The following is a 13545-nucleotide window of genomic DNA, read 5'->3' as shown; positions in this document are numbered from 1 at the left end:
ATAAATATAAAGGAAAAGTTGTTTAACGATTTAAATAATAAAACCTGCCCGGATCGCTATTAAAAATGACCCAAATAACGTTTTTGATTGTGCATATCGCCTAAGCTGAATTTTAGCCTGAATCCGGGTTTAGTGGATTCGTAGGTAAGCTACTGGGTGCCCGTGCATTTCTTCCAATCTAATTTGGCCCCACAACAACCTCGTAGGTCCTACTGCACGCGCGCTGCCCGTCCCATTGTTACAGGGTGATACAAGATTCCTCTGGGGCTGACTTTCAGGGACCCCCCAGCCAAGCTGCGAGCTCGGAAGCTGTCCCCTACACTTTTCTTAGAGATTTTCTTCTGATGAGCTGCAATTGTATCTGCGCCCACACCCACCAAGCCAAGCAAGCCATGCCAACCAGCTCGCTGTGCGGTTAGTTGACTATGGCGACAGACATATATCCCTCCATTCCGCAGGTTGCCCTTGTGGCGGCTGCGTTGAAGATTCTGTTATTTCCAGCATAGTAGGTACAAGAGACCGGGAAAAAGCGTTTCGTTCATCTCGTTGTTCAATCCGACATCCATCCCACCACCTTCTTCCATGCGATCCGATTCCTGTCGGGTGAAGATCCCAACAACCAACCAAACCTAAACCTGATTGACTAACAATTGAATTACACCGACGCAACAGCAAATCTACCGACTTCGAAGTTCACCGCAACTGGCTTGCCATAACACACAGCCTTCACCCTTGGCAATGGTACTACGAGAAGACGTCGGAATGGACTCTCGACTACCCACCCTTCTTTGCCTACTTCGAATGGGTTCTGTCACAGGTCGCAAGGCTGGTTGATCCGGCCATGTTGCGCATCAAAAACCTCGAGTATGACAGCTGGCAAACGATCTATTTTCAGAGATGGACCGTTATCGTAACGGAGTTGTTCTTGGTCTACGCCCTGCAACTGTAAACTCCTCTAGCAGCCTCCACCACTTATAACCCAAAATCTTGCTAACAAAGCGTCACCGCCACCGTCAGATTCGTCGACTCGACCTCGGGCTCACATAAACGAGCTGCTCATGCAGCAGCTATTTCGATTTTGCTGTCACCAGCTCTCCTTATCATCGATCATATACATTTCCAGTACAATGGAGTCATGTACGGTCTTCTTATTGCGTCCTTGTCGCTCGCGCGCACAAAATCCGGTCTTCTTGGCAGCGGCTTTATCTTTGCGGCTTTGCTTTGTATGAAGCACATTTACGCATACCTCGCGCCGGCATATGTTGTTTTCCTACTGCGAGCCTACTGCCTCCATCCGAAGTCCATCTTTCGCATTCAGTTCTTCAACTGTTTGAAACTCGGCGGCGGAATCCTCGCCATTGTTGCTGCCGCTTTTGGTCCCTTTGCGATCAAGGGGCAGATGCAGCAGGTATTGAGCCAACTCTTCCCGTTCGCGAGGGGACTCTGCCACGCCTATTGGGCCCCGAACGTATGGGCCATGTATTCCTTTGTGGACAGGGTTCTGATCATTGGTAAGCGTTCCTTGCGGCAAGTGCAGCCTGGGGAACATGGAAATTGCTAACGTTGCCACAGCTGCTCCGAAACTGGGGCTTCCCGTCAAGTCCGAGGCGCTCGCCAGTGTGACTCGCGGATTAGTCGGGGACTCGTCCTTTGCAGTTTTGCCAAATATTACACCGCGCTTGTGCTTCGTGCTCACACTGGTCTTTCAAGCCCTTCCACTGGTCAGGCTCTTCAAGAAGCCGACGTGGGACAACTTTGTTGGTGCTGTGACTCTCTGCGGCTATGCGTCGTTTCTGTTTGGCTGGCACGTCCATGAAAAAGCCATCCTTCTGGTTATCATACCCTTCAGTTTGATCGCGTTGAAGGACAGGCGATATCTGAGTGCCTTTCGCCCCTTGGCAGTCGCGGGCCACGTCTCCCTGTTCCCACTGCTCTTCACGCCAGCCGAGTTTCCCATCAAGACAGCTTACACTGTCTTCTGGTTGATTCTCTTCATGATAGCCTTTGATCGACTGGCGCCGGCGTCGAGCAGACCGCGGTTTTTCTTGTTCGACAGGCTTAACACGCTCTACATTGCGGTCAGCATTCCCCTTATAATTTATTGCTCGCTTTTGCACCAGGTTGTATTCGGCAAAACCTACGAATTCCTACCGCTCATGTTTACAAGTTCCTACACGGCGATTGGTGTATTTGGTAGCTGGCTTGGGTTCATGGTGGTTTATTTCGCGGCTTGATGGTAAAGGGTCGTTCATGACAGGGGTGTTATTTCGGAATTATAATAGGCTCTCAGCCCTGCGGTGATATATACGATGATACCCTTTGATACAAACTCCTTCGTCTCGGTCCTGAAGCGTGTATTTGACTAGGTAGATCCGCTGCATGCAGTGTGGTAAATCTTAATTTCCTCTATAACCCAGTAACCAGCATGCGCCAGCGTAGTGGGCTGTTCGAGGGGCCAGATAGTGCTTTCAGTGGTGGTTGAGAGAGTAGTTTTCGTTCACTGGGTAGTGGGTACATCGTTGTGTAGAGTGAGCCAATCGTTAGTCACCAAAATCATGACTAAGCCGATAATATGGGGCCGACAAGCCGGCTTTTCGAACGTTCCACGCGCAAGATCCTTGTCAACAAGGCTGTTTCCGGAAAGGGGTGATCATCTTCAAGTTCTTTTTGGAGACCGCGTTGTCCCCCCGTCTGACGAGTCAAAAAGTTTCTCATCTTGGGCAACAAAACGGCAGTCACAGCGAAACAATACGATTGTACTCTCAACGTACTTTGAAGAGCTTCGCATCTGACTTTTATTGCCCGGCTATGTTTGATGTCCCCTGAGAGACGTGCAGACGTATATATACCGCGATTTGAGCCGCAAAATCCGGGGAATCGCGATCAGGCGGTCCCCTTATATTGAAGTATTGAAAGGCAGGCATGTCCCGAACAAGATACAAGAACGTTACATGTGATTCGGAAGCATATGTTTGCGGAGTATAACAACCATTTAAACATCAATTCGTGGGTGGTGGTGCTGGTCATAGGGATACGGGTGGTGCGGGCAGGATTTGAAGGCCACGGCCCCTACCTAGGAGGCGAGTTTGGATGGAATGTCATTTCCGAATGTAAATACATCAGATCTTGCCATAAAGAATTCATTTAGTGCTTGTTTGATTCCCAGAACCTAGACGAGCAGAACGAGTACCGCATTGTTGGTGAAATGGGCAATGGTGACGATCTGGACTGGGAAAAGAGAGTCGAGTGTCGGGGGTGGTGGTTTTTCGCAGAGGCTTTGTACGCTTGATTGGATTGGCGACGGAGGTGGATGGACTGGGGCCTTGGGACCCAGCCCGCGGGTGCGGCCCACACTTTAACACGCGCGCACACGTCGGAGCTTGCTCAGTCTGGCAGTAGCAAATCCATGCATGTACCACATCCCTCCCTGCTCGCCCACCTTGCCCACCACCTCATAAGCGGCCCAAACCCCTTTGCTCCCGACAATGTCAACACTCCATTCTCCCCATCCTGTTATTTTTTTTTCTTCCTCGCCATTTGCAGATCTTCGACGCCGCAACGCTCCAAACCATGCGCCCGGCCACAACCAACAAACAACATCCGATGACAAGCTCGCCTCGACTAATACAACTTTCGGCAAGCTTCTCCCCCCGGCTATAGCTCCGCCCTCGATTTTGAGATTTCTCGAGAGACGCGGCTAGTATCCGTTTCCCAGGACCACAATCACCACTTCGCCCACTCATACAACCCTAGTCTTATTAGACAGCCACGAACTTCATCCACGAATCATAGGGAATCCGCGTCTAGCTTTATTGCACTTCGCGCCGGAAGAGACTTCCAACTCGCATATAAGGCACATCACGCGTTTTCGGTTTCCGTGCAGCCCTCCACGACAAAATATTTAAACCTTGGTTGCGGCTGCGAATGCCCATCTACGATACACGCCAAACAAAATCCCATTTACTTCGCGCCCGACCACGCCTTTCCGCACGCGTCTACCGAGCTTTGCTCATTACGTTTCAACTCCCCAGAACGTTCCCCGCTTGCGGAACAACTTTGATATAAGTTTTTTTGCTCAAATCGGCAAGCACAAAACTGGACTATCTTCAACGCTACGACTCGCAACAGTAACCGGTCATGGTACAGCCCACCTGAACGATGGACTTCTATGGCGTACATGTCGCGTAAATCCCCTGGCTAACGCTCTTATTTTCCTCCAGGTGCTGTTCAAGCGCAAGCCGGTCCGGTTCCTCGAACCGCCGCAAGTACCCGATGGCTCCTCCGAGGTGAGCACGCATCCCGGATGCTTCATACATCGCATAGCCATTTATGTACTCCTCATGGGCATTTGACTTACGTATTACATGTTTGTAGGTCTGGTACATTGACCAGACTGGCGAGATGTTCCTCACATATGAGGACTATCTCAACAGGATGGACTTTTATAAGCAGGTATGCTTTGCGCATGTTGCTCTGCTCCGCAACTGGTCCCCAACCGAACCTATGTTGACGCAATATATATGTAGCGCCGATTCATTTGCCAGATAACAGGTCATTCAGGCTTGACCTTCTTCGATGCCCTTAAAAGCGAGGTATGCCTAGCTCCTTTGCTACTATACTAAATGGCTGTCATATTGCACATCTAACCCCAACAAACTTTAGCTCCATGGTGCTCAAGAGGTCGATCAGGCGTTTCCAGAATCATTAAAAGGCCCAATCCTACGGCGCGTTCAATTCTCCACAGTTTCGAGGATAGATCATCTTGTTGATCAGGTCTTTGACGAGTTCAAGTCAGACTACTATCCTGGCGAATCTGTGGGTATCCAACTCATGGAGGGAGATCGGCATCAAGGCGTCGTACGGGAAAAGGTTAAGTTCCCGGGTAAATTGCTCCCCGACGGCAGCTCGACAAAGCCATATGCTTCGTATACCGTCAGCCTTGACAGCATGCCGGGACAGGAGGCACAAGTTGATAGCGAACACATCTGGCGCGATCGCAAGGTCTTTACCAAGTCGGTCTTACGATCCTTCATCAAGAAGACGGTCACCAGGGAGGCTTGGAATGGCGCGCCATGGCTGGTCAAACACGACGTCGCAGCCAAGTATCATATTGATACACGGGTGCCCACTCATCTACTTTACGACAGCAAACTCCTGGAGCGTAAGCATCTGCAGGCTCAAAAGAAGCACCAAAGCTCGGCGGATAGCAGCTTTAATGGCGCCAATGGCACGCAGCTTGTCAACGGGAATGGCACAATGCCGACTAACCCCTTCAGTTCTAATGGCCCAATGCGTCTGCCAGAGCTCAAGCCCGCCCCCAAGAGCCACAAGCCGAAACACCTCCAGGGTCAGCAAGCCGCCAAAGGTAAATTGGCCGGTCTTGTTCACCCAGAGATTTGTCATGACATGATGCCGCCGCCTATTCCGGGAAATCCTTTACAATTCTCAATGCCATACCAAAATTCGGGCAAAATGATTCCCATGATGTACCAACCCGAACCGCCACCACCACCTCCGCCTCCGAAATATCCCATCGAAGACTTGCAGCTAGAGTCACGTGGCCACGTTCGACCGAAGATAAAGTTCTTGTGCAAGGATCCGCCAGTCGACACGGAGAAGATTCCTCCTCTCGGCGAGCACATCTTGATGAAGTCGGTGGGGCCATTGTTGGAAACTTGGGACACTCTCAATGTCTACTGCGAGGTCTTCAAGCTGGACTCTTTCACATTTGACGATTACGTGGAAAGTCTGGTTGTTGCATCAGAGGAGGTCAGGCCTCAGCTTTTTGACGAGATCCACTGCTCAATACTATCGGTCCTGGTCAGCTCGGAAAAGGACGGCGGCGAAGCCCAGATTCAGCTTCCCGCTCTGGATGATGACGATGATGACGAAGAGGAAGAGGAAAGCCGGTCACCAACGCCTGAGCCCGAGCCAAAGCCAGCCAAACGGGCGACTAGGAGCAGCCTTGCCAAGGCCGAGGCAGAGCGCTTAGCCAACGAAGCCGCGGCCGCTGAGAGGGAAAGTGAGGAACAAGCTGCACTCGCTGCTAAGCGACACCGCGCCGAGGACGTCCTGGAGGACTACGACTGGGTCGAGCAGGCTGCAAAGCGAAACTTTCAGGATGGTGGTTGGGAGCGCATCATGGTCGGGTTGCTACACCAGATTTCCCAACGGGAGCGCTTGCATGATTCGTGCGAGGATATACTGGCGGAGCTTGTCCCTACGGCCGAAGAGCCTACGCAGGAGACGGTGCGCCGGAATTACGCTACAATGGACGTCAACATGCGCGTCGCTGCCCTGCAGTTAATATGCATGTTGACTGTGGAGACCAAGGCCGTTCGTGCCTATATGGAGGAGTGCAGTGAGACGATGACTGAGTACAGAAAACAAAAGATTGAGCTCCAGCGGCAAAGGAAACTTGCGTAAGTCACAGTTTGGGTTTACGAGTCGTGAATTGTTACGCGGAATACTGACATAATTAACGCGGATAGGATCGAGGAGCTGAAGGCGTTGAACGAGGAGCGGAAGATCCAGCTGCCCGACAATATGCCTCCATCGCCGAAGCCCGAAGTTCCCAAGGCCAACGGCGATGTTTCAATGACAGGTACCAACGATCATGCTTCCCCGCTGGTTGACGACGATACGATGAACGCCGATACGACTGAAGATGACGTGGCGATCGGAAGGGGGTTAAGGCGCGCACAGGATCGTGCAGCGCAAAGGCAGAAGAAGCGGGAGCTTGAGGAAGAGCGTAAAAGGGAGAAGGAGGCCGCAGCGGCAACCAAGGCGCCGAAGCAAACTAAGCAGTTTATAAAACTTCTGAAGGACATCCAAAAGAAGGAAGACACGATCAAGGAACTTGAGGCCGAGATTGCCGTCATCGACAATGACCTGCGCGAAGCCGACTGCCCGCGGACGCGTGTTCTTGGCAAGGACCGATTCTGGAACAGGTATTACTGGTTTGAGCGCAACGGTATGCCTTACGCTGGCTTGCCGCAGAGTTCGACTGCCGAGGCTGAGTATGCGAACGGGTGCATATGGGTGCAAGGGCCGGACGACATGGAGCGCGAGGGCTACATTGACCTTGCCCCTGAGCAAGAAAAGGAGTACAAGGCCAAGTTCGGCATGACTGTTGCCGAGCGCAAAGCCAAAGACGAGGGCCTAACGAGCGTGTTCAATGCGCGCCAGTGGGGTTTCATTTCGGATCCAGACGACGTGAAAAAGCTCATTGATTGGCTCGACCCCCGCGGCTTCAACGAGCTCAAGTTGAGAAAGGAGCTCGTTGCCTTTAGGGAACGAATCGAGACGCATATGCGCAACAGACTAAAGTACATCGGCAGCCCAGGAGAGGAGAAGCCAGTGGAAAATGAGACTGACAAAAAGGAGAAGACGCCCGAGAAGGAGCCCGAGAGGAAGTCTGGGTTCACGGCTGTCAACTCGGGTAAGCGGTCAACTCGCGGCGTTGCCGCAGCCAAGGCCGCTGTGGTGCAGTCGACGCCCGAACCGCCTCAATACCGCTGTCTCAAGTGGGAGAATCAAACCATGATAGAGGACGTGGGCCATATACACAGTGTCCACCCGCCTCCACCTCGAACCAAGAAGCCCAGTCGGAAAAAGGAGGCTGCGGATGCCTCTGCTGCGGCTGACAAGAAGGGCAAGCCGCTAGGCCGGCAGGGAACGAGATATAACTTTTAGACAAGCTGGTCGACTTTGGCCGGTTGTGAGCCTACTTCGCCTCCGTATCCGCTGAACGCCACATTACACATCTCTGTTGGACCAGCACTGATTGCTTGTCATATCTACGGTTTCGCTTGCGGCATTATGAATACCCTTTTGCGGCATACTCTTGTCACTATACTGCGCTTGTCGCCACTTTTGTCGCCACTACACTTTTTTTTATCTGCTTCTCTTCCCATATCTTCGCGTCTTTACAGGAAGCTCCGAGACTCGAATCACAACGACTGGGGTATTCCATCACGCATCACATGGCTTACCGGGTGTTACTTCGTGCTACAAAAGGGAAACAGAAAAAAGTTACTTGAAGCGCTTGAATGTTTCTTTATTTTTTGGCTTGGGTTATCTTTTGGCGGTTCACGCGGTGATAAGGTGGTTTGTTTTCGGAAAAGAGAAAATAGAAGGAAGGCCTCACATACAAAAAAAACACTACATAGATACAGCTAATACTCACATCATCCCATATACTTGGAATGACTTTTCTATTCAGCTTTACGTCTGTCCTTTTTTCCAACTCCTTTATTAGCCAGAGTTGTGTCTTTTCTTCTTCTTTGTTTTCATCTGTGTTCTTTTTTTACTCAAAGCTCGTCCTGTCTATGTCCAGCAATCTTGATGTTGAGGCCCGGTATGTTGGCAATCGAGATCTTCCTTGTGGCGGCGGCCGCGACCCTGGTGGGACCCAGGTCATCGTACGAGGTGGTGACACCCGGCGGCGTCCAGGGCTTGACGCGGCCCTGGAACACGTCCAGACCCCACTGTTGGATGGACCGCGGGTCGACGGGCCGTCCGCGCGGGTACGGGTAGACCCTGTCCTTGGAGAGCTGGTGCAGAGCGCCTGCCGGTCGGCCCTCGACGATTTCTTCGCCCGCCCCGCCGAGGCCCAGCCTGCCCGGCAGCTCTGGGAACTCGGCCGGGTCGACCGTCACGATGGTCAGCAAGTCGCGGTAGCCGGTCGCGAGCCGGTGCAGACTCGTCCGCAGAGAAGCACGCTCCGCGAGCGTTCGCGCGAAGATGTACACTATAGGCGCGCCGCGGGCGATGGAGCGGGCGTGGCTGCGTGCGGTGAGCTCAGCAATGGTGGGCCGGCTGGCTTCTTCGATGAAGACGGTCAGGGCGTCGGGAGACGTTGAGGTGAAGGAAGAGTCTTGGACGAGCGGGAGGCGGGACGTGGCGGCGTCATCAGATCGGTGGCAGAGCACGAAGGGGGTCGTGGTGGTCCCTGTCGGTTCTCCGGGGATGATGGCCGGGTCGACGACGAGACCAAAGGTGAACTCGTCGCGGTAACGGACCGCGGCGTCCTGGATGAGGCTGCGCTGCGCTGGAGTTGGTGCGTAGGCGATGAATACGGTCTCGTCGACAGTCAGCAGTGCGGAGTATTCCTCTGCGGTAGTAAGCTCGGAGACGAGGGGGCACTTGTGGCGAGCTAGGAAGTTGACAATACTGCTCGTTCGGGGCGTGTGTCAAGGTTTCAAACACCGCCTGTCAGCCTTGTTTTCGTACAATCTATTAGAAACCTGCCATGGCAGCTTACGCTCTCGCCGACTTTGGCCCCTGATATATGGATCCAGGGCTAGCAGCCTGGAAAAGTCGAATAGCAGGGTAGCTACCGCCTGCATGGCTTGCGCAGAAGTTGTCATTTTCATGGTTGGAGCAGTCTACGGCCAAGAGGGATTCTGGCGCTTCTGAAGCTGCCCGAAGCCACTCTACTTCCAAGTCCGCTGATTTGGGTCTGTGGGATATGCGCCTCGGTCAGGTCATGTTGGCAAAAATTGGGTCGCTACGATTGTTCTGCGCCTTACTCTGTTGGCTACGTGGTGTTGATTGTCAGTAATTATATACACGATGTAATAATGAACATAGTTTCGGGTATGAAGTGGATTCAACAGACGATCTTACATTGAAGACTACAAAAAGCCACTCCGGGGTAGGGTAGTATTCCGTATCAAAGGTTAGATTGATATCCTCCACCCAAGTAAGTCATGATGACAATTGATTGTTGGTTTTGTACACACAGGCTATCAACTTTGGTCCATCTGAACTCAGCACTTTCTCCAGATCACTGCATGAGATTTGGTTCCAGCCCAATATAGAGAGGGGTAGCACAAGTAAAATTATTGATTGGCAGCTGTGCATCTTGCTGTTTGCTAGTTTGGTTGGCCAAAAGAAAGACTATCAATAAACGCCACTCGGAAAAGGGGAAAAGACGACCACGAAGGGAAATTAGGGCAGTGGTGTAACAAGCAAGGAAAATGTAAAAATGGGAGTTTCTGCCATGCTGGTTGATAGGCTACTCTGCTCCCAGCAATGAATGTCGTGGGATAAACGTTTACGGTTCCATTTCCAGTGCGACTGTAGGCCGTAATTGATTGTGTGGGTCGTGCAATGCTACCGTACTTACAGTGCCTATTTTATTTTTATTTCTTCGTCCCTTTATCTGGATCATCTCTTGACTTCTTGACAATTTGTTTGTTCTACGATCTGTAATATCGCATAGTATGGCAAAAAAAAAAACTCATTCCTTATTATTCATTATTTTGTTTCTCTCTAATTCTCTTGCATCGCCCTCCATCGTTTGTGGAATCATAACGCCCAATGAACTAAGTGTACGTGTGTTATAAGATACCTACCTACATTAACAACGCAGCCACTGTCGTGTTCACGCCGGAGCTCTACCATACCTACCGTACCGTAAAAAAACCAAAACCTAACCGGGATGATGCCCTTATCTGGCAGGCGCTTTAACTTTTTACCAGGTGATCGATCCTTCCCAAAGGGTCAGCCTCGACGCGATTTGCTCGTCACCGACAGCCAACTGGCGAGCTTGGATAAGGTAAACCGTAAAATCAAGTAAATCAGGTTTGCTGACGGGATAGTTGGCCAATTGCAATGATTTTTCTCATAATAAAACTTCACAACGTCCATTGCCCACAAGACTCCAGTAACCATCGATGTGATCTTTAACCACCCTACAAACATCCGCTCGATTAAACACCATGCGTTGACTTCAGCAATTCACCTCGTCGACATACGCGATTGAATAATTGATTGAGTGACTAGGCAACGACGTCAGGTATCGGCATACCGTCACAACTGCGACGAAATGTCACCAAGGCGCAACGAGATGCAGCCAATCGTGGAGAGCAAAATCCGTGCACAAACCAGACCACCTTATCACCGGTCGCTTTTTTCAATGTGGATGACGGCACTGTCTGTCTTTGCATTGTTCGGGTTCTCAACCCAGTTGATGATCTCAGGCCCGCCATGGGCGCCGTCACATCGTGATTCCCACTCGCCGTCCGGCAATGATGACTCAAATAGGCTAGTAATAAAACGCGACGCCGACTCCTTCCGGATCGCCATCTTTGCGGATTTGCACTTGGGAGAGAGCCACAAAGGTGAAGAGAAGGATCGCAATACGACTCGCCTTATGGAGTACATCATTCGCCAGGAATCACCCAACTTGGCTGTCCTCAACGGTGACCTGATAGCTGGCGAAGACGTGAGGAGGGACACAGCAGCCAGCCACTTGTATCAGGCTGTTCGCCCAATGGTGGAGTCCAAAATTCCATGGGCGTCGACGTATGGCAACCATGACAGCCAGTTCAATCTGTCTAGGGACGAAATCTACACCGCCGAGAGGGAAGGTTACCCGGCGCTCTCCATGACCAGGCGGATGGGTCCCGATGGGGCAGGGGTGAGTAACTATTACGTGCTGGTCGAGAAGACCGGCACTGGCCCGGTAATGATTCTCTGGTTCTTTGACAGCCGCGGCGGTGCCGAGTACCAGCGAAGAAATGATACAAACCCCGAGGACAACATTGATGACTGGGTGCTCGCCGCCACGGCGGATTGGTTCCGGGAGACGAGCAAAGACTTGCGTGCCAGGTTTGGCCAACTGCCGAGCCTTGCGTTTGTCCACATACCACCACATGTGTTTCGCAGTGTTGCGGAGGGCGGTCTAGACGCGACGCTGGTGCCCGGGTTGAACGCAGACGAGCGACCACTGCATATTCAGGGGGAGGGACACAACGACGATGCGTTTGTCAGTGCACTGGTGAACGAGAGGGGCTTGCACAGCGTGCACAGCAGTCACGATCGTGAGTTGAACCTATCCAGGTCTTCTGTTCCCGTTATAATGAGCATGGAACTAACGATAAGTGAAACTCAGATGGAAGCTCATGGTGCGCACCCTGGCCGGATAAGGAACGGGGAAACGTCCCGCGCCACGAGGGCGAGGAACACGGACACGACGATGAAGGGGCGTCAAGAAAGCAACCGATTCTTTGTTTTTCGAAACGAACCGGCTACGGGGGTTACGGCAACTGGAAAAGAGGAGTGCGTATCCTGGAAATGCGGCTGCCTCAGCTTACAGCTTCCGGCAATGAGACGCAGGCAAACTTAGATCCGGGACTGCATGTTGATACCTGGGTTAGGATGGAAAACGGTAACATCATCACGCATATCAGTCTGAACGAGACATACGGCAAGGATCACTATCCGACCGCGAATGGGGAGTGATGCATGCAAGGGAGGGCTAGAGTTGCCACACAAGGAGACTCGCAGTGTGTGATATTTCGATGTACAGTAGATAGGCAGGATATTGTGTGATTTAGTGGCAGTAGTATAATGAGGAACACGAAATTTTGACGCCGTACGTCCACCCGACTGACCAACCGTTTACCAAAGACATCGCAGCTGCACATCACACGAAGGAGTTGTGTGTCACGTCTTAGGACAAGCTGAAAGTCGAGGGTAGCGTATTCACAGGTCAAAAATTTGGTCTGCTTTGTGCGTCCCGACCATAAAAGATTTGTGTGATGCGAGCGAGCACAGCAGGGTATACCCGTACCAGTACACACGTCGCGTTGTCACGGGCTGATGGCGGCGGCGGCGGCTACCTACCTACTGCTTTTGAGACATTCAATCTTGTGCTTTTTTTTTTTTTTTTTTTTTTTTTTTATAAAAAATTATTATTGAGTTGACGCCTTGATTGGCTAATCCGCCCAAATTGAGAGAGTCTTTGCAATGCGGGATTAGGAAAGAAGGATGGAGAATAAAGGGGCGGCGACATTGCCGTAATACCAAGTAATAGCCAAGATTCTTGAAAAATTATCTTGGCTGGCTTGGTGGGTAGGTTACCTTGCTTTGCTTACCTACCCTGAGCAAGGGGTAGAAGAGAGGTACGAAGTAAGATTGAGATGTGATGAGCTCTAGTCACCAGGTTTTGAGGCCGTCCCCACATTTGCGCCGATCTTTTAGACCAGTGGTTGTGATGGTTCGTCTGATCCCTTGGTGACTTGCTGATTTTGTCTGATTTTTTATTTCTCCTTCTCCCTTCCGTCGCAGGGGAAAAAAGACCTATCCGCATTTGGAATATATCGCGCTAAAACAACCCTTAAAAATGTTTCACTTGTATGTAGGTATATTGTAGACGCGCGCGACGATTGACTTTTTCTTCCTTTCTTTCACTCCTCGTTAGCACATGCAAAGCACATGACATGGCATTTACTTCTTGTTTTCACATCTTTCCTTTTGAACGGTTTGGAACAAAAGAATCAAATTCAGCCCTCCATCGGCACGGAGCCCCAAGTGCCAGCCGGGTTCAGCAGCAGGCGCATGGGTTGGAAGGATCAATAACAAAGAACCGCTTATCAATCACCTCGTGTCGCTCCCTTCAGCAGGAAAAGTAGATCATGAGAGGGAAAAGTTCGAGTCATACAGTAAAATGATATATACATATACGAAATAGTTGAGGCTGTATATATGGGTCAACTTGTAAAGGGAGAGGGGAAAATATTAACAATCCAAGCC

The 13545-nt window shown here is 51.2% G+C and overlaps 4 protein-coding genes across 4 annotated transcripts; 3 read left to right on the top strand and 1 right to left on the bottom strand.

The window, feature by feature from the left end:
* Window positions 1-349: 349 nt before the first annotated feature.
* PgNI_03199 (uncharacterized protein) lies at window positions 350-2318 on the top strand. Its single transcript, XM_031123254.1, has 4 exons — window positions 350-505; window positions 673-945; window positions 1000-1511; window positions 1573-2318. Exons 1-4 carry the CDS (start codon window positions 426-428, stop codon window positions 2232-2234), a joined length of 1527 nt encoding a protein of 508 aa, XP_030983779.1. The 5' UTR covers window positions 350-425; the 3' UTR covers window positions 2235-2318.
* A 1150-nt stretch (window positions 2319-3468) lies between these two features.
* Window positions 3469-8602, top strand: PgNI_03198 (uncharacterized protein). Its single transcript, XM_031123253.1, has 6 exons — window positions 3469-4140; window positions 4221-4286; window positions 4375-4452; window positions 4527-4592; window positions 4663-6422; window positions 6492-8602. The coding sequence occupies exons 1-6, from the start codon at window positions 4138-4140 to the stop codon at window positions 7693-7695; spliced, it is 3177 nt and encodes a 1058-aa protein (XP_030983889.1). The 5' UTR covers window positions 3469-4137; the 3' UTR covers window positions 7696-8602.
* Window positions 8313-9541, bottom strand: PgNI_03197 (uncharacterized protein; the record flags this gene model as incomplete). Its single annotated transcript, XM_031123252.1, has 3 exons — window positions 8313-9174; window positions 9266-9463; window positions 9534-9541. Coding segments are annotated over 3 exons (1068 nt in total), but the record flags the coding sequence as incomplete, so codon positions are not given.
* A 693-nt stretch (window positions 9542-10234) lies between these two features.
* PgNI_03196 (uncharacterized protein) lies at window positions 10235-12386 on the top strand. Its single transcript, XM_031123251.1, has 3 exons — window positions 10235-10337; window positions 10468-11831; window positions 11903-12386. Exons 2-3 carry the CDS (start codon window positions 10835-10837, stop codon window positions 12250-12252), a joined length of 1347 nt encoding a protein of 448 aa, XP_030983786.1. The 5' UTR covers window positions 10235-10337; window positions 10468-10834; the 3' UTR covers window positions 12253-12386.
* Window positions 12387-13545: the final 1159 nt, after the last annotated feature.

The sequence above is a fragment of the Pyricularia grisea genome (assembly GCF_004355905.1).
Source record: "Pyricularia grisea strain NI907 chromosome Unknown Pyricularia_grisea_NI907_Scaffold_2, whole genome shotgun sequence".
NCBI classification, from domain to species: Eukaryota; Fungi; Ascomycota; class Sordariomycetes; order Magnaporthales; family Pyriculariaceae; genus Pyricularia; species Pyricularia grisea.
This window is presented reverse-complemented; position numbering and strand designations above follow the sequence as displayed.